We start from the raw sequence: 20,619 nt of genomic DNA on the forward strand, positions 1-20,619 counted from the left end.
CTATGGCAAGGATTTGAAATTTTCTATAGTAAAATAGGCATTATGTCTTAGGAACTGTGAACTAAAATACTCACTTCTCTTCCTGTTACTAGTCAATTGCAGTTCACTGAAACAGAAATGCTTTGTAGAAATGTATTAGTTTTCTCAAGGTTCCAACAAACCATTTCTTAAAGAATTTCAATTGCAGAGTCATCTAACCTGTTAATGTTGTAGTCTCTACCATGTGTTGCAGACCTCCCAAACTAGAGAATGCTGTGACTTTTCAGAGTTAACTGTTCTTTTGGTACTTCTTGTTTTGCAGATGAACTTGTAGTTGAGTTGTCCACTCAACTTTATCTCTGAAAAAGCTGAAGTAACAGAATCTCAGGTATTTCAGGCCTTAGCCATAAGACAGATGTAATGTTGTGTTTCTCCTCTAGTTGAGACTTAGTTCTCAGGCTGAACAAAATCCTTTCTACCACTTAGTAAACTTAGTCTTCTAAGGATCAAGTGAATTGAATGATGAACCGAGAAATTTCAAAAACGTCGATAGGAAGCTTCTCAGAAGGAGTAATGAATGAGAAAGACAGGACTACACCACAAAATGGATTGAAATGGAAGGATAAAGAAGGGCATTATTTCCTTCCTCCTGCATCATTTGTTGAATACACTTCTTTAAAGATGGATGCTGTTAGCAAAAAGCATTTCGCCCTTTGCTAGTTCATATGTAACTGAAATGAATAAGCATTTCATTCTTAATGATGTTGCTGCCAAAAATAGGTTGAGTGTTTATGATGTGTAATACTCAGAGAAGAAATTCTAGATATAAATATTTTGATCTTCTGTTGTTATGACAAGCAGTCTTTCTCATGATTTAACAGATGCTTTCAGAATTCAAGGTGGAAATATACTTGAGATAACTTAGCACTGATGAGGAGCTACTGTCTCTCTCCATTCATGGTTTAAGTCTGATAATAATAATACTTTTCTTTGAAAAAGGATTTTTTTAAGTAATGAGTATGAGATTCAGGCTCTCAGAAGTGCTCTAGATGAGTGATTTTGTGAAGCAGATGACACCATCAAATAACAGTAGCAAAATAGCAGAAGAGAGTGTAGTGAGAAATGTAGGATTTCTATTTTACTCCAACTCCATAAAATGTTTTAAAATAGCTTTCATAAGGCTATCAGAAGGAGAGAAGATAGGTACTGACAAAGCACAGTGTTTTACACTAACAACTTCTGTACCTGCCCACTGACAGCATCAATGTCTAGGCATCTGATGAAGAATCATAGAATGGCTTCAGGTTGGAAGGGACCTCAAGGACCATCAAGTTCCAGGTCCCCTGCCACAGGCAGGGCCACCAACTTCCAGATGTAGTACTAGACCAGGTTGCCCAGGGCCCCATCCAAAATGATGCTGAAACCTGCAGGGATGGAGCATCTGCAGCATCTCTGGGCAGCCTGTTCCAGCACCTCACCACTCTCATAGTAAAGAACTTCCCCCTGACATCTAATGTAAGCCTTCCCTCTTTGAACTTAAATAAGAAGAAAAGTAATCAAAGAGAAAAGGTAATTTTTAATTAAATAAAAGATTTTCTCAGTTTCACAATTCTGTCCAATTATATGGACAAAGCCACATACTAGAGATTCGATAGCAAAAAAAAACCTACACTTTGTAAAGATTCTGAAAGCACCTACAGAAATTATGCAGGCAGTTCTGACCGCCATGGGATTTTCATTAATTGGTTGCAGTACTATTACTTACATGGCACCTGTGAATCAAAAGCAATTTCCATCCAAACAAAGAAAACTAACAGTTCTTACCATCATTGAAGTTAAAAAATTAGCACTTTGCAATGGTTATTTATATAGCCATAAAAAGATTTGGCCTGAGCACCAAGGAGAGAAAAAAGGAAAGTCAATACTATAAATAACAGTTTTAGTAATTTTTTTCCCCTTAATACAAAAGGGAAGCCAAGAGTTTCTTTGTGGTAACAGCAGTACACAGGAATAAATTGTTACCTAAAGTCCATACATGCATGAAATATGCTGTAAAGCTGTAAAGCTGTTTCACCTTGGCATCTAGTCATTTCAATGTGATTGTAATTCAATGCAGCCCATCTTCTGACTCAGCCATATTCTGACTCAGCTTTTTTTTTTTTTTTTTTTTTTTTTTTTTTTGGTGGTAAGAGGGAAAATAAGTAAGAAAACCTTTTAGATGGGTTGTAAAGTGTGGCGACAAGTTGCTGTATTGAAGTCTAGTCTAGCTGTAGATTGATTTTCATATTTAATTGCCTTTGCAAATCATGCTTTGCAGTATATTCATTTTAATGCTCTTGAATCCTGCAAAACTTTGGGGAAGTACTACGCATTTTGAAGTGCGTGACCAGAATTAATGCAACTGATCAATCATAGCCTTGAGGGAAGAAAACACTGGGATTGCATTAAGAATTGGTCCCCGTCTTCTCTTTATCCTGTTCTTCCTGTTCCTCCTAATCTTTTGGGAAGGCATGACAACCAAGGAATGGAATTTGCAATGAAACAAGAGGCAGATTTGAAAGCGATAAAGAGAAATAAATAGAAATAAAGTAGCACGGTGAGCTGTCAGAAAAGGAAGGCAAGAGACCAGTGTGGCTGACCTGCTGGTCAAACTGAAGAGCAAGAAGAAAGTGCACAGGCAGTGGAAACAGACACAGGTACTATGGGAAGAGTGCAAAGAAGCTGCTAGGCTGTGTAGGGATGGGGTCAGGAAAACCAAGGCCTACCTTGAACTAAACCTCACAAGGGGTGCCAAGAAGGACAAGAAAGGCTTCTACAGGTCCAGAAAAGAAAGGTCCAGGAGGGCATATCCCCCTAGTGAGTGACACAGGCAGACTGGTAACAATAGATGAAGAGAAGGCTGAGGCACTTAACTTTTTTGCCTCAGTTTTCTCTGATAATTGCTCATCACACAGCCCTCAAATGATTGGTTTGGAAGGAGGGCATTGGAGAAGGAACATCCCTCCTGCTGTAAGGGAAGATCAGGTTTGTAAGTATCTGAGGAACCTGAACATCCACAAGTCATTGGGTCCTGATGAGATGCATCCCAGAATCCAGAGGGAATTGGCTGTTGTAGTTGCCAAACCACTCTCAATGATATTTGAAAAGTCATGGCAGACAGATAAAATTCCTCCTGGCAGGAAAAAAGACGTCACATTTATTTTTAAGAAGGGTAAAAACGATGACCCCAGGAACTACTGACCTGTCTCAGTCTCATCTGTGCTGGGAAAGATCACGGAGCAGATCCTCCTGAAAGCTATGCTAAGGCACATGGAAGACAGGGAGGTGATATGAGAGAACCAGCATGGCTTCACCAAGGGCAAATCCTGCTTGACTAACCTGGTGGCCTTCTATGATGTCACTGCAGCAGTGGACAAGGGAAGAACCACTGATGTCATCTATCTGGACTTCAGTAAGGCCTTTGACACAGTACTCTACACAATCCTTCTCTCCAAATTGGAAAGATATGGATTTGCTGTGGGGACTGTTCAGTGGATAAAGAGTTCTGCAAGACTGAGTCCAGAGAGTGATGCTCAATGGCTCAGTGTCTGGATGAAGCTCAGTGATGTGTAATATCCCCCAGGGGTCAGTGCTGTGAACAGTACTCTTTAATATCTTCATCCGTGACATTAACAGTGGGGTCGAGTGTACCCTCAGTAAGTTTGCAGATGGCACCAAGCTGTGGGATGCAGTCAATACACGAGAGAGACGGGATGCCATTCAGAGGGGCCTAGACAGGCTTCAGCAGTGGGCCCAGGTGAACCTCATGAGATATAATAAATCCAAGTGCAAGGTCTTACACTTTGGTCGAGGCAATATTCACTACCAGTGCAAGCTGGGGGATGAAAGAATTGAGCACAGCTTTGCCGAAATGGATCTAGGGGTACTGGTGGATGGAAAGCTGGATATGAGTCAGCCATGTACTCTCCCAGCCCAGAAAGCCAGCTGTATTCTGCTGCATCCAGCAGGTCAAGGGAGGTGATCTTGCCTCTCTGTTGTGTGCTGGTGAGGCCTTACCAAAAGTGCATTGTTCAGATGTGGAATCCTCAGTATGGGACAGACACAGAGCTCTTGGAGTACATCCTGAGAAGGTCTGCAAAAATGACACATGAAATAGAATACCTCCCCTGGAAGGACAGGCTGAGAGAGCTGAGGCTGTTCAGCCTGGAGAAGAGAAGGCTTTGAGGTGACCTGATAGCGGCCTTTCTGTATCTACCGGGGAGCTACAGAAAAGAAAGGGACAGACTCTTCAGCAAGGTTTGTGGTGACAGGACAAAAGGGAAATGGTTCCAAGCTTAAAAAGGGTAGATTTAGACTGGATGTAAGGAAAAAGTCTTTTACAGTGAGGGTGGTGAAACACTGGAGCAGGTTGCCCAGAGGTGTGGTGGATGCCCCATTCCTGGAGATTTTCAATGTGAGGCTGGACTAGGCTCTGAGCACCCTGATCCAGCTGTGGATGTCCCTGTTCATTTTAGGGCAGTTGACAAGATAATCTTTAAAGTCCCTTCCAACTCTAAAAAATCTAGGATTGGATGAAATACTTCCTTATTGTAGAAAAATATAATATCTACATTTTTGTTTCAAGTGTAGTGTTCATATATTTTTTGTTGTTGTTTATAGTTAACACTGGCAATTAATAGTTTGCAATCATTGGTGTCTCAAGGGAAGCATTTTTTCTTTTGAATGAAGATTGTATAAAATAATGAATTTCTAAGAAAATTTTAAGAGCAGGAATACCTGTAGTTATTACGATTAGTTTCTCAAAAGGGTGCATGGTAGGTTGCTAATGTAAAGTGTGGTTGCAAGGCTAAACAAAAGGAATCGTTTAAATTTTAAAATTGTCCATGCCTAGTGCTCTTGAGTTTTTTAATGCATTTTAGAATAAGAAACAAAATCAACTTTCAATTATTATTACTAATTTTTATATTGTAAAGCTTTACAGCTTCTAAAGAAATAAGTGGAGTTCTGACATCTTCAGTCAATAGTTTTGATTTTATTAATTTCCATTCTGCCAGATTTTTAATTTTTGAAGTAATTGTTAAAATCCTTTTCATCATAGATTTTTGTTTCATTCAATAAATACAAAGAAATTCCTAATGCATATTAATTCCTTTTAATAATAGTCACAGTTCTGTATCATGTTCTTATCTAATTCACAGTTTCAGAGAGGTGTTTTGTCCTTTGTTTGACAATAAATGGCATTTTAGTTTAGAAAATTCGTCCATTAATACCTTTTGTTATGAAACTCACTGTTTTTCAGGAGTTTGTTATCAAATGTATTAATAAGTATCTGTCTAATGAGTTGAAAGTGAAATGAAATCTGTAGTGTCATGAACATCATTTCAGTAGTGCAGTCACAATGTACTCCTGTAAGCTTGCTAGTCAGCTTTTGATCCACAGATTGCAATATGCAGTATCTTCATATTTACTCTTAAAACAATATTTTTTTAAGCTTAATGGAGCATTTAAGGTTTCCAGATCCAGTTTTTAATCAGTAGGAAATTGTCCTAGTCTTTCCAGTCTGTTAATTGGAAAGTGAAATGGAAAAACAAAACTTTTCACACAGGAGAAAGAACCACAATTTCTGTGTTCATATTTTTAGCTGTGAATCACTAGTAACTCAACTGTGTAGTACAGTACAGAGCTACATTTATATCACATACACTGGTGCACAAAAGCAAGTTTTTGCCTTGATGAGTTGCTGTATAACAAATAATGATTCAGTACAAACTCCATGTTAATTTTATCTTCTTTTGCAATACAGGGCAAAAAAAGGGGAAAAATCAAAGGGAAAAAAAATCAAAGGAGAAAAGTCTTTTCAGCAACTAAGGAATTATTAGAACAGAGGGAAAAAAAAGGCAATAAAGATCAATGAAATCAGTTGTATTCTTGTAATGTTAATAAAAAATAAGCACTCATTCCTTGTTGTAAGCTGTTACAGAATGGAAACAGTGGTTCGGATAGTGTGCTCCTGTATGGCTGTTCCTTATCACACCATTGCTGGACTCCAGTACTACCTCCAACATTTCCACTCACAGGAGGAAATTACCTCAAAGTGGAGACAGAGCTTACTTGCAGTTCAGGGATTGTTATACTGTCTCCTCTTCTTCTGCCAATCAATATGGTCAGGCCAGGACTGAATTAGCTATTTAGTGATAGTATCCTTATTCAGATTTCTCCATTGTTTGTTTTCCATCATGGCTTCTAGGATATAATATAGCTCTGATATTCACAATTGCAAGTAGGAACCTGGAAGTTAATTGGCTGTTAGTGTGGTAGTAGCAGTTTGAGTAAAAAGGCAGCTTGGAATAGAAGCTGTAAAAAGATAAGGAATGTTTCATACATCTCCACAGCATTTTCACTGACATTCCATGTGATTTTATATGTATTCTTTCAAATATTGTGGTAGGTTATGCATAAAATACTTGAACTTCTGAGGTAAAAAAAAGTCTTGGACTTGCCGTTAATATCTCAGTCTTATCAGCTGATTGAATAAATTTATCTTACTGGAAGACTCACTTGATTTTTTCTTATGTATAAACGTCTTTGTCAAAAGAAAAAGGTTAATTTAGATCATTATCTTCCATTAAGGTTGTGATACTGTTTTTCTGTTTTTTTTCTTATAATACTTCCTCTGCTCAAGTTTATTGCTTCATTATCAACTGTAATATTGTTTTATTCAAGTAAATTTCCATCAGTGTATCTATTTTTTTTTGTTTTCTTTGACCTTGCTAATCAGAGGCTTAACTTCTTCCCTTAACCTGTAAATATTTCATTGTTAATACCTTAGTCCCTGTTTGCTTACCAGGAACATGGTGTTTACCTGAATGGATAGCCAGGGAATCCTTCCATTTAATTTCTCTATCTGATAGAAAAAATAGAGAAAAAATGCATATCAAATGTAATCTTCTTAATGATAATCAGACTTCTACATTTATCATTTACATGAACATATTTTAACTTTTGCTGCTGTATATATTTACATTTTTAACAGTATCAGATTTTTTAATCTTTTTGAAGTGGTTTTTTTCTTCCTTATTTTTTGTTTGAAAGAAGTATATTAAAGGTTTAAGCCCTCAACATTTAACTCATAGTATTATTGGATTGATTTTTTTCTGAAGTGTAGTTATCTTCACTGAGATGTGGACACAAATGATACAGAACCCTGTCTTTTAAATTTAAAAAATGTTTTAGTTTATTATTTATTAGTTTTTTTGTCTAACTTCTTTTCTTAGTTTAAGGACATGAAAAACAAGTCTGTACTGCAGTGTGTGAAAGACTTCATGGAAAGAATTCATGAAAATATAAGATTTTTTAAATCTGCCAGTTATAAAGAGATTCCTGGATATGTTTAAAAACTGTTTGGATGTGGTGCTCAGGGACATGACTTTAGCAGAGGGTTGTTAGAGTTAGGGTAGTTTGGTTAGGTCGTGGTTGGACTTGATGATCTTTAAGGTCTTTTCCAACCTGTGCGATTCTATGATTCTATAGCAAAGTTGAATTTTGTTAATAAGATTAGCTTTACAGGTAGGAGACTTTTAAGGCCACTGGGATAGAAGAAAGCAAATCAAAAATGCTGCATTGTCTGATTTCTTGGCAAGAAGGTGTGAAGCTCTGCCAAGAAATGGGTCTGAAAAAGATGTTTGTTCTCATCAAGCTTTAAAGCTGATAACCATACTGTAAGTGAACGTTTTCTTGTCAAGGAAGTGCTTTTAATTGAAAAAATAAGTTTCTGAGGAATACAGTTTCTTAATGCATTCACTGCGAACAGTATTCAACTCACTTCAAATATGAAACAGTTCTCCAAAATTGGTATTCATACATACAAGCTTTACATTAGTATTCAGTTAAAAGCATATATTGCATAATATTTTTATTGCATTTTTTCTTTTGTTTTAGCCACAGATGTAGACATGAAGAAAGAAAGCCTTTCATCGGTGCAGCAGCTTGGTATTGAAATGACAGTCAGGTACATTAAAATATTTACCCACTGTATTCCTAGAATTTGTGTGATTTTCATGAGGTGACTTTAATGATATTTAATCCTTTAACTCAGTGCTTTATACCATCTAAATCTTAAGATTATCTTTTGAGATAATGAATTCTAACTTTCCAAATGAAAAAGCTATTAGTACTAATTAAATTATCTTTACATATTATATAGCTTATTATCCTTGATTGTTGCAAAGGCTAATTGTAACTTGTTAGTAAGATTTACTGCTTAAATTACATTATCTTGAGTTATGTGGGTTTTTTTTCTCTTCACATTGCTTCTCTAAATGGTTCTGTTTAGGTCAGCTTAGTCATATGTCACTAACACGTATTGCTTGGCTCGTACTTTGCAGAGCTATGATGATGGAGAAGTTAATGTTTATGTACTTCCACAGACTGTTATCTATAGCATTAATATTTGAATTCTGACACCAATAATTACCTATACAAATAGATGGAATTCTAAAGAATATACATGAGGAAATGGAATCATGAAAGCATATCATTAGAGTTCTTGCTCCTTTCCACCACAATTTCTGAAATTTTGAACAAAACAGAATTTATGTGAGGAATTCTAACACCAAGGAGAAAATGCTTGGGGTGTGTCCTTCTTAAATGGAGGACAGTAGCTTTTATTAAACCATTTTGATACATCTACTGTATCCCGTTTTTGATGATTTATGCTATGACTTCTTATGATTTACAGGCCTATTAAATAAGAGTTCTTTTTTTTGTTTTAAAATTTAAAAAATGTATTTAACCTTAATTTCAGTTTTTAACTTTCTGTGTTAGATATGGAAAATATTTGAACTTGCTAAAAGAACATGCTGAAAATGAGTTGTGCTTCGTGCTAATGAATTGTGAACAGTTTCTGAAACAACAGCAAAGAACTGTGGTATCCTCACTTCGTATCCTTTCTTAATGGCAGTGGAATTTGAACGCTCAATTTGGGCTTTTGATATATGTGTAATCAATTCTGCATGAACAGAAAAAAGCACAGATTTAAAAATGTTAAAATGCACACTCAATGCACTCTATAAAATCTTTCACCATCTGTTCCATTTTTTGTTAAAATTGTGTGTCATTCATTTTTGTTATACATCCTTCCATCTGTGGTAAGGAGTCTGGGACAAATACCTGTGAGCATTAATAAATATTTGTGGTGCTTCCACAATGTCTACAGTAATGATATTTCCTGTGTAATAATCTGTGCCTGTAATTTGATCAGCAAGAATGTTTTATTATTGAAAAAAAAAAATGTTCCGTAGTAGATCTGAAAGTGTCAGAAGTCATAACAAAGGTGGTCCTTTCCAACAAGCTTTTTACTTCAAGCATTAGACTTACATTTCACTACGGAAGTACACTACAGGCACATTGGTCAGAATATAATTAAACTTTTTTCTGATAGTTTTTTTTGTTGTTGTTTGTTTGTTTGTTTGTTTGTTTTTCCTTAATCTTCTCAATTCACATTTTCCTCCTCTTCTCCACCATTCTTAGTTCCCGTACTGTAGGCATGCTTGTTTTGATGTAAAGGTTTTGTGTTTACAGATTTCTCTTGGGTTTTTGTTTCTGCTGCTGATTTGGTTCAGTTACTTACAGACTGGAAAAAAAAGTAGACTACAGGGAAAATAGCTCAAATAATTCTCTTATTTTATCTGTAGAGACAGGTGTGCTTCTAGAAGCTGCTTTCTGTGCAGCTCTATTCCCCTGTAACATCTGTAACAAACCAGCTCTTAGTTCTGTTTGGACCTGGGGGAGAAGGTCTGCAATTCCTGAATGGCAGTGCAGAGTTCTTTGCCTGAGTTCCTTAACTGAGAAAATGCAGGCTGTTTGCAGGGACGCTATGCTGGCTATGACTGGTTTGCATCTTCTGTGTTCCTCATAATGTCAGGGGATGGAGAGAAAACTCTAACGTTTCTTCAACAATTTTCTCATCTTCTTGTTTCAGCATTTCTCTGGATACCAAGACTGCACATGTCTGTAAGAATGTAAAAGCTGATTCTTTCTGAAAGACAAATTTTAAAGTTTTTCAAAGGAGACTTCACCAATTTCATCAAGTGTTATTTTTTTTTAATTATTATTATTATTATTTTATTTTATTGCTTTAAGTTTTCATTAAAGCTCTCTAGCTGAATGTGTGACATGGAAAAAAAATCTCAGAAAAATACAGATTTGACATTTGCTTAAATGGTTGTTTAAAAGTACTGAAATAACAGGTGGACTGATGGCAAGGCAGTGTTACTGAGTTTTAAAGATAACAGTAATATAAATGTTTTAGCACCATCAGATGTGGTGTGAAGGCATTTTTTGTGTGTGTTAATGACCTTTTTTTAATAGTGTGCAAGTTCACCCATTAGTTTTTTCAGTAAAAATCAGTTTTATGGATAAAACCACTAAAACATAGTTAGTTCTTTTGAAAAATTAATAATGCCCAAATTCTGAATGCTTTATAGTTTGAAATTATTAATATTTTGAATCAAATTCATAGTATAGGTGGCATGATTTCAATATTTGATTAGACATGGCATCATCTATGTAAAACCCTTTCAGCTTGACCTTGTGCAATGTCACATTGGCTTGAATGTTTTGACCATAAACTACAAAATATGTGTTATCTGTGAGTTCTGTATTATTTTGCATCTTTTCTATATGCAGTTCTCTGCGAATGTGAATTGATGAGTCTTTTTGTGAGAAATAACTCTATTGGTCCACTCACAACACTGAGTCCAGCCTTGAAGCTGTTCAACACAATGTAGTTTTGCTCCATTATGTGAATATAATTGTGCTGAACATCATTAGTACATAGAACTTGTTTTCTTCTGTACAAGATCTAAGCAGCATTGCAGGATTGCTGCAGTACTAACATGCATTCTCAGTACTTACATGATGTCTCTTTCACAATATGTCTTGAAGAAACTAAGAGAAAATTGAATAATTAACCTATTTGCATAATTTTCACAATGTAAATTAAAATAAAATGCCAAAACATGAATGAGGTATTATGCAGCCATTAGGTTGTAATGCTGCCTGCCTCAGAAAGGTGGAAAGCTCCAAAGGATGTACATTAACCTTCTTGCACTTATCCAAAGATTCATTAGCTGGAAACCAAACACTGACAACATATGGCTAACCTCTGTTCCTTTTGTAGCACAAAAAAGAATTTCACTTATACCAGCTGTGCTTATTGAAAAAAAAGCATGCGTGTAGGAATCGACAGTAAATACCATAGAATTTCCACTTTTTATCCACCAGTAAACGGGCAAAAAATCCAATAAAAATTAGTATTTGTTTAAAATACAGTAACATTTTCTCCATCCCTTCTTTGAAAATTAAAGCATACATACAGTAAAGACTTAAATTGCTAATGCAAAGAAGTAGTCAAGATGTATAAGAGATATAAAGATATATTATATATATTTTCTTATATAAGATAAGAAGATTATATATATTTTCTTATATATTATAAGATATAACTTTGGATTTTTCTTAGCTTAACAACATGTTTTTCTAGCTGATAACATCATCTTTTTCTGTATTTGTTTATTTCTCACCTCGAAAATAATTGAGATGACTTACTTATCTTACAAGTAATTTTATATATTCATATACGTTATTCTCAGAAAGGTATTTTACAGCTATACATTTCTGTAATCTGATGTTTTTCCTCAATGTTGTTTTTAATTAGATGCACCTGCCTATTACCACAGTGGAATCTGGCATCCATCCAGTCTACTTTTGCACTGCTCACTACATTGAGATGTTGCTGAAAGCTGAGTTGCCACTTGTCTTCTCTGCCTTCCACATGTCTGGTTTCACTCCATCCCAGGTAATTGATGAAATATCTAGGTATCGTCAACTTCTCTTGTGGAATAAATCCACAAAATCAAAGAAATTCAGAGTTGAAGTTGGAACTACCACGTTTTTTTTTTTTTTTTTTTCTGTACAGCACTTGTGTGGTGCTTGCGAAACAGCATGAGAGAATGTTGAATGCATAGTGACTTACAGCATTTTAACATAGATTTCAACTGACTTTTGTAAAGTGTACTGCAGCTAATGATCTTCCATTACATATTCATCCAGAAAATCTGATAAAGGTGATATACGAGAAACTCTTATGTATCATTAAAAATAATTAGAATATCTTATCCCTCGGAATAATTTTCTGTATTTTCCATGGGAAGAAAGTGAAAAATTTGGGATAGAAAGCAGTTCAGTTGATATTAAAGCAAAATTCATCTTATAAAGGCTACTTTTAAAGTCAGGTTAAAAAACAAAAGAAAACTCTTTTATACTAATGAGATGTCACCAGAGAATTGATCTGTAATGTTAGCTTTTTACCTGCTTACTACAGTAAGTAGCGCTTTGGAAATACAGAATATAATGTGTGGAGCATTGAGTAGACTACTATCATGATGAAGCATAAACTGTTTCATGCAACAAAGAACTAGATTGCTAATGCATAGGATCTCTCATCACAGTAAGAGAGCTTATTTCTGTTCCAAAGTAAGAAAAATATAATAGTGAAACACTATTCGAGTCTGTGATTTAAAAACAAGCAAACAAATATAGTGATTCTCGGCCTCTTCTGTATTTTCACCCCTTTTCCTTTTATAAGTACGTTAATGTTATAGGAGAAAAAGGCTGTAGTATAGAAAAGTTAGAAGATAATGCTGATTAATTATCTAGACTGAATGTCTAGAGTGATTTAATTATATATAACTTCATTGTCATCTAGATTTGCCTACAATGGATAACTCAGTGTTTCTGGAATTACATGGACTGGAGTGAGATCTGTCATTACATCGCTACTTGTATTTTCCTTGGTCCTGACTATCAGGTTTATATGTGTATTTCTGTGTTCAGACACCTACAGCAAGACATCCTGAAGCACACAGAAGCCCAAGATCTCCAGGTTTTTCTTAAAGTAAGGATTTCTTTGTGATTTTTTTTTTCTGAATGGAAACAAAGATCTCTCTACTGAAAATTAATGTGCTTCTTAATCTAAAGCTGTTTATTAAATATTATTTGAAGAATCAAGATAAGCTAAGCTGCATTGGCGGATGCAGTGAGAACCATTCTGCTTTTTTTTTTTTTTTTTTTAAACATGACAGGCAGATTCACATGCAGAATATAAGAAAAGAAATTGCTTATGTTCTGAATGACACAAGACCCCATACATTACCTACAGGTGATATGTCTGAGAAGGGAGGTTGTCCGTCTCCCATGAGCAGTGTTGTCACTTACTGACTGAAGTAATTCATAAACTTAGTGTTGTCAATAGTATAAGTACTATATTTGGAAATTTCCCCTTTATTGTCATCACAGTAGCTGATGGCAGTTTTCTTCCTGAGATCTTATTTTTTTTTTACCATTTTGGTTTTTTTTCTCCAGTCAAAGTTATTTTAAGAGCTATGTCTCTGCATCATAGTCTTCTGACTAGCATACATCTTACATTTTTAAATATTGAGTGATATTAAGGTATTTGAATGCATCTGGAAGAGGGCAACAAAACTTGTAACAGGGCTGGATGGTACGTCCTGTGAGGAGAGGCTGAGGACATTGGGCTGTCTAGTCTGGAGAAGAGGAGGCCAAGAGCTGACCTCATTGCTCCCTGCAGCTCCCTGAGGTGGGGAAGCAGAGGGAGGTGCTGTGCTCTGCTCCTGGTCGATGGCAGGGCAGGAACAGCAGAAAGCTGAGCCAGGCGAGGTTTACAGAGGAAAGTCCTTCACCATGAGGGTGGTCAAATGCTGGAACAGTCTTCCTAGAGAGGTGACTGATGCCCTGTTGCCTAGTGTCTGTTTGTGTTCAGGAGGCGTTTGGACAGTGCCCTTCGTAACATGCTTGAAGTGGTCAGGCAGTTGGATTGGATGATCTGCATAGATCCCTTCCAGCCAAACCATTCTGAATATGAATAATACATCAACCAAGTCATTTTTCTTGAAAATGTTTGATATATGGTCTAATGAGTACATCATTTTGTTTGACTTTTTTGATCAATGTACAAGCTTAAAAACAACTTAATCTTGTTGGCATTAACCAGCACAGTTGATGTAAATTATATAATACAATTTGCATGCTGTCACCTATACTGTGAACAGGCTAGAGATTTGTCATGGTGCTGTTAAATTAATGAGAAGTACCCTGTATTATTGTAGTACTGGAGTATTTACAATTCATTGAGAGAACTGCAGGAAAAGAGGAATTCATGATATACTTTCATTATACTCTTCCTTTTGAGAGCTCTTAATTTATTTCAAGAAGAAAAAGGTTACTCTGTCATTTTATTCAATTCCAGATGTAGTTTGTGTGTCAATATGGGTTTACCATATTTACCCATTTAATACTTGCAAAGGCATTAGAGAAATATCCTTTTGTTGAAATACACAAAGTTAGGTTTGAGTCTTAGCCTATAATTTCTCAGCACAACATTCACAAATGTTGATTACTCTAGTGGAGCAATTCCCTCAAAAGTGAAAATTTAAACTACTCTAAGAACATAAACCAAGTTTCAAAATAAAAGAAAAAACAAGAAAGCCCTTGAATATTAACTTTATGTTTTCTTAAGCAATGTCACAGCTTGAACTTCATACTAGCAGTGATCACTTGCTCTATGAACAAGTTCATTTGCTTGTTTTCCTTGACAAGAACCGATAGTAATTTGCTTTTAAATGTCTCACATGCATTATATGTCATGAAAAGATGATTTGACAGCAGTTCACCGTTGTTGCTATTACCTAATGAGTGGAATCGTAGAATCATACAGTCATTAAAGCTGGAAAAGACCTCTAAGATCATCCAGTCCAGTCATCCACCTACCACCAATATTGCCCACTAAACCACGGTCGCTGTGTTCCTTAGTACCACATCTACACGGTTCTTGAACACCTCCAGGGACAATGACTCAACCACCTTGCCTGCACAGTCCGTTAGTCAGGCAGTCAGTGCCTGACTATTCTTTCAGAGAAAAGCTAGTTAAAGCTAGCTAGTAAAATTAAAAACAAATATTTTTCTTTTTAAAATTTAAGTGTACTTTCATTTGCACTTAAAGAACTTGGAGACAGCTTCGCTATCAATTCAGGTGATGTTATGCCTGAGACTTGAAAGATTGTGTGTTTTTAACATTTTCTCCTAGTGACAAAACACAGATGAAAAACTCTCAAAGATTGTTTTCTGTTACTCTGCATTTTGCCTTTCCTCTGTGCCAAGAAGAAAGTAGAAATAATGAATTGGCAGTGAACACATTTTTTCTCTTTTCTGGGTTTGTCTGCTGGCTGGGATGGGATACTCACAGTTCTGATCCTTCTGAGATACCTTGAAGTTTCCACATTAACTGAATTTTAAATGTATTGCTTGGCCTTTTCTGAATCCTTCCTGGAAATGATGAAAGTGGATAGCTTTCTGATTTCCAAGAACACTGTAACCTACTGCTTCAATAAGCCCATCTTGACTATCTTGTCAAGCAGAACTGTTTATCCCATTTTTACTTAAGCACTCACCTTTATTATTGCTTATAAAAATAGTACATAGTGTTACTTTCCTGGTTTTATTGAGAACTTAATTTGATACAAAAGTCACATTAAAAAACTTCAGTATAGCATGTGCAGGTATAAAAGTCTTTAAAAATAATATTTTAGTACCTGACTTTGCTTTTTTAAAGCTCACTTTGTTTCCATTATAAATCATAATATCTCATGCTCTCCAAAAATGAGATGAATAACGTTTGTTACCATGAGGTTAATTGGAAAGCGCTGTCTGGGAGTGGATAGGCTTAATTTTAAAATTAAATGTATTAAAATGTGTGTATAGTACTGTAAGCAGTGCAAAATTAACTCTCTTTAGCAGCCTGTAATTCTTTAAATTTTCATAATGCATATTTTTTTCTGAGCTAATTTTCTGTGTGTATTTGTGCAGGAAGAAGCACTCCATGGATTTCGAGTGACTGATTATCTAGAATACATGGAAAGCTTGGAGCTGATCTACAGACCAGTGCTGCTGAAAGACATGAGGAATATCGGAGTACAGAGCACGTAGATCAAGCATGACAGATTTTCTGGCTGTGGTTACATTCTGTAAAAGAATGTTGATTATTTCATATAAAAATATGCACTAAAATAAGTCAGGCTGTGTATATGTACATACTGTAAAATAAGGAGGGTTTTCAGAATATAGTTTTCACAAAAGGTCTTCACTGAAATTAGATGATCTAAAAACACAGTATTTTCCCAGGCTGATCACATGTATAGCGTCATTTTTATTTGGCGTAAAGCAGATTCAGGACCCACCTGTAGATCGTTGAAATTTCTTCTTTAAAATGCCTAGAACCTGTTTGCAAATCATTCCATCACTGTCATATTCATGCAGCACAGTCCTAAAACCTTTGTATGGGTCTGACAAAGTGATTTTTTTTGTTGTTTTTTTTTTTTAGAAGCAACTGTTAGTGCGTAAGTCATATGCATGAGAAGTGAACAAATGAAAAATAAATCTCTGTACACAGGTCTTTTGTCTTTATAAACATGGTTGAGAAAGTGGAGTGATCAAATGCATGGAATGAAAGAAGACTGGTAATTCTGCCTTACACTTTTTACCAGTGTAGGTAAAATTTTGACATTGTTGAAGTTGACTGAATTTTAGAACAAACGTGGTTTTCTTGAAGAACACTGTATCCCATTTACTCTAGGAAACGCAGCTAAGTAAATATTCTAACAGCTTTCTTTTCTGTATTACATTATGTTGCTGTTAAGTATTATTTAAGAAATTAAGAAAATTAAGAAATGTAAGTATTTGTGCAGCAGTCAGTAGTTGTTTTCTGAATACATATTTAAAAGTACCAAACATGATGTTGAGTCAATAAATAACAATAAATTAGATAGCAATATGTGTGTAAAATTAATTAATAAATAGCACTGGTTTTGATTGAAATTATGTCCTATAAGATGATAGTTTCTGGCAAGGAGGAGAAATTCCTTGAGCATTTGCAAGTAGGTAGGTTGTAGATAGAAAATAAGAAGTTATCATATTGTCCTGTTACTGTTTTTTTTACTGTCATCAGGTCTACATTAAAGTTTCAAAAAAATGAATATACCATGTAGAAATGTCACCTTTAAAATGCCCACATGAGATGAGATGAAAAGTAGACTTTTAAGATAGATAATGGTTTACTAACTGCAGAACTTCATAGTCACATGCAAATAAAACCTAATATTCAAATAGAATAAAAAATTAGGTATAATTTCTGATAACTGACATCATGAAATGGATGGGGAGAAAACTGTGGTCTCTTCAGTATGTAGCTGATAACAGAGTTCTCCCAGTGAAGAAAAAAATTAAATGAGACAGAGCAAGTTTTCTTTGCATATACTTAAGACTGACCTTAGTGGTCACTGTGGACTTTGTTTCATTTCCCCTTTCTCTTTTTACTATCTCCACCACAGGAAAAGTACGTAAAGCACATCCTAGCAGTCACCAGCTAAGCAGAAGCTTCTTCTCCTCTCTCCCTCTACACCCTGTCTAGTATCTGCAGATTACTTATTCTTTTCATCTGTGCTTTTAAGAATTCTCTCAGTAGACACAAATTCCCTCTGCTCACAATCTCTCTTTCACTCTTTTTTTTTTTTTTCCTTCTTTACTACCAGTGGCATTGTGGTGGTGAGGGCTTTCATCTGTTTCTTGCTTACTACATCAGTATAATTTTCCACTATGCTGACTTCAGAAGTTTCAGTGTCCTTTTGCACAGGTGTAAGGCACCCATCTTTTCTGAAAGTAGCCTAGAGTACAACTGGATGACCTTTTCTAGATTGTCTATTAATAATTTTATACCGGGTGATGGAACAATGCATAAAAAGGCCCAAAGGCAGTCTAGATAGGTACTATAACTGATGCATAATTACTCTTTGTAACTGAACCAAAGTAGCTTTCCCTGTGTTACGAGTTAGCTCCCAAGCTGTTGATTAGGCAGTTACTGTCATTTTATCTTCTGTTTTAGAAGTGGGAAGCAGTCTGCTTCCAAAAGTCATAGACAGTAGGCAAGTCCAAGAATTAAAGCTGAGTTAATGAAAGAAAGAAGGTAATGGCTTTATCAAAGATTTTGAACAGAGGGCTTCCTCTTTATAGACCCTCCACACTAATATTGAATCTATCTTCTTATTAGGAGAGCTATCCTTTCTTGGAATACCAGTTTAGTTTCAGCAAAAGTAAGTGTTGCACTGCTTCAATTTTAGAGTGAAATGCCCTTCTCCTGTAATTATCTTTAAATAAATTTTTGCTTATGGTATTTACTTCACCTAGCAAGTTAGTAAATTGTTCTGTATCTTATAATATAATTGATGTCTTGATATTTCCAAAGAAGTTTCTTCATTTTAAATGAAACAAGATGCATCTTCTCTAGCAAAAAGTTACTTATGAGCTGTATTCTTACCAGAATAAGTCCTTTCTGGGGAGGTGAAGTCTATGTAGTCAGCATAATTGATCAACTGTCTACTGCAAGTAGTTTAATAACTAAGCAGTATAAATTCCCCAAATGTATGCTAGTTATGTAGGCAACATTACAACGTGATGTTATATAATGAAAGTTAAGCTTTAGGTAGTCCTTTGTTTGGTTAAAGAACTAAGGAAATAATTACAGTGTTTCATCAACACCTTCAGTAACATTCTCTTTACAGAATGTTTGGACTTTCAGAAATACTTTGATTTGAATTGGGAATATGATAAATCACATCTTCTTTTAAAAGACAAAAGAAACAACAAATGTAGAATGTAAACTTAACCAATATCATCTCCACTCTTTCCTGAGTTACACTAAACAGTACTGTGGAGTTCTTGAAAAAAAACTTCACTAGATAAAGTGAGTACAAGAGCACATACATATTTAAATTATAAAATACATTACAATCTGCAGGTGCATTTCTTCTTTTTTTTTTATGCATTTCATAACTTCACGGGTTTAACTTTTCATGTCTTCAAAAAAAAAAAAAAAACATTTTGCATATTTTTGGCCTTCTGTGAACTGTGTTGGTCTACTTACATTGATAAAAGAGTCTGGAAAGTATGAGAACAGAATTCTGAAAATAGCTGATGGAACCAAGTATTTGACACCATGGTCAAAGAATGTTAAGAATTGCATAAATCTGTTCTTTTAACCTTTATAAAAGTCTCTTTTTAATAATAATGAAATAATGATGACTTATTTTGGCATATTTTCTAAAATAACCAAATTACCAAAAAAAAAAAAAAAAAAAAACCCAACAGATTGTGAATAAGCACTGAATAAATAAAATGTTTTTTATGAGTTCTTTACTTTTTTGTTGTTGTTGTTCGAGAGAGAGAGAGAGAGAGAGAGAGAGAGACGGATTTATATTGGTTGTCCATAGCATTCAGAGTCAGAACCAAAAAATTTCCCAAGTTGGAAGGGACCCACGAGGCTCATGGTGTCCAGCTCCTGACTCCACACAGCACCACCCAATTCAGACCCTATGTCTTGAGTGTGCTGTCCCAGTGCTCCTTAACTCCAGGACCTGGGGCTGTGACAGCCGCCCTGGGCAACCTGTTTCATGCCCACCACCCTCTGGTGAAGAACCTTCTCCTAACCCCCAGCTGCACCTTCCCTGACACAGCTCCATGCCGTTCCTTCGGGCCCTGTCGCTGACACTGAGAGCATTGCTCAGCGCTGTCCCTCTGCTCCCTGTGTGGAGCTGCAGCCACCATGCAGCCTTCCATCAACCTCCTCTGCTCTTGGCTGAAAGAACAAAAGGACCTCAGTGCTCTTCTTACGCCTTGCCCTCCAGACCCTTCACCACCTTCACAGCCCTCCTTCGGACGCTCTCTGTTACACCCTTCTTATGTTGCGGCACCCAAACCCGCACCCAGTGCTGGAGGTGTGGCCACATGGCACAGAGGGGATAACTCCTCCCTTCACCCTGCAGCAGTGCTGGGACTGGTGCACTGCAGGGTACGGCTGGCACCTTGGGGTGCCAGGGCACACTGCTGTCTCACACCCAGCTTGCTGTGAACCAGCAGTACTGCACAGTATCTCAAATGGAAAATAAAAACCATGCACAAATTCACACTGGAACTTAAAATAACCTGGATGTTGAGTATCACTGAATCAAAAGAACTGCACAAACATCTTTCAAAATGCAGAGCTGCCTCAAATTTCAGAGATTTGTCAAATTATTAGCCTACCTTGTTAAGTAAGTGGTTGCAGTTAGTTGTATCCAAAATAACCAATCCTTTCATGTTCCATAATTAAACCAGAGATCAAAATTGCTGATTTTGCAGTGAACTGCTGCTAATTCTTGACTTCATTTTAATGTAAAGCTGAAGTGAGATCAAATACGTTACATCAAGAACTTAAAAGCCAAAGGAATGCACATCAGTTTCATTCCAACTTGCTCATAACTACTCAGCACAACAGAAAGAAAGGAAGGAAGAAAAATAAACAAAAAGACAAACAAGAAACAAAAGGAAAAAGAAAGAAAAAATATCTTCAATTAGATTCCAAGTTGAGCGCCCCATCTTCCCCCAGTCGCTGTGCAGAATGCAGTTGACATTATTGAAGAAGGGCTGGTTGTACAGTAATTGGCACACATTCAAAGTAACACAAAGATCACTGAG

The 20,619-nt window shown here is 35.9% G+C and overlaps 1 protein-coding gene across 8 annotated transcripts in view; it reads left to right on the forward strand.

Annotated features, from left to right (window-relative positions):
- Positions 1-19,179, forward strand: part of TBC1D32 (TBC1 domain family member 32) — an 87,886-nt gene extending 68,707 nt beyond the window's left edge. For 3 of the 8 annotated variants that reach the window (XM_004940260.4, XM_025149168.3, XM_040697624.2), the window contains 6 exons: positions 7,918-7,987; positions 8,803-8,918; positions 9,836-9,990; positions 11,696-11,836; positions 12,746-12,934; positions 15,922-19,179. In XM_004940260.4, coding sequence (XP_004940317.1) covers positions 7,918-7,987; positions 8,803-8,918; positions 9,836-9,990; positions 11,696-11,836; positions 12,746-12,934; positions 15,922-16,041 — 791 coding nt within the window. In that variant the 3' untranslated portion in view covers positions 16,042-19,179. Of the gene's footprint in view, positions 1-301; positions 368-7,917; positions 7,988-8,802; positions 8,919-9,835; positions 9,991-11,695; positions 11,837-12,745; positions 12,940-15,921 lie in introns of those variants that run through there. The other 5 variants (XM_004940263.5, XM_040697623.2, XR_005858242.2 and 2 more) reach the window with 5 other exon arrangements.
- The last annotated feature ends 1,440 nt before the right edge of the window (positions 19,180-20,619 follow it).

Source organism: Gallus gallus, chromosome 3 (assembly GCF_016699485.2).
Source record: "Gallus gallus isolate bGalGal1 chromosome 3, bGalGal1.mat.broiler.GRCg7b, whole genome shotgun sequence".
In the NCBI taxonomy this organism is placed as follows: Eukaryota; Metazoa; Chordata; class Aves; order Galliformes; family Phasianidae; genus Gallus; species Gallus gallus.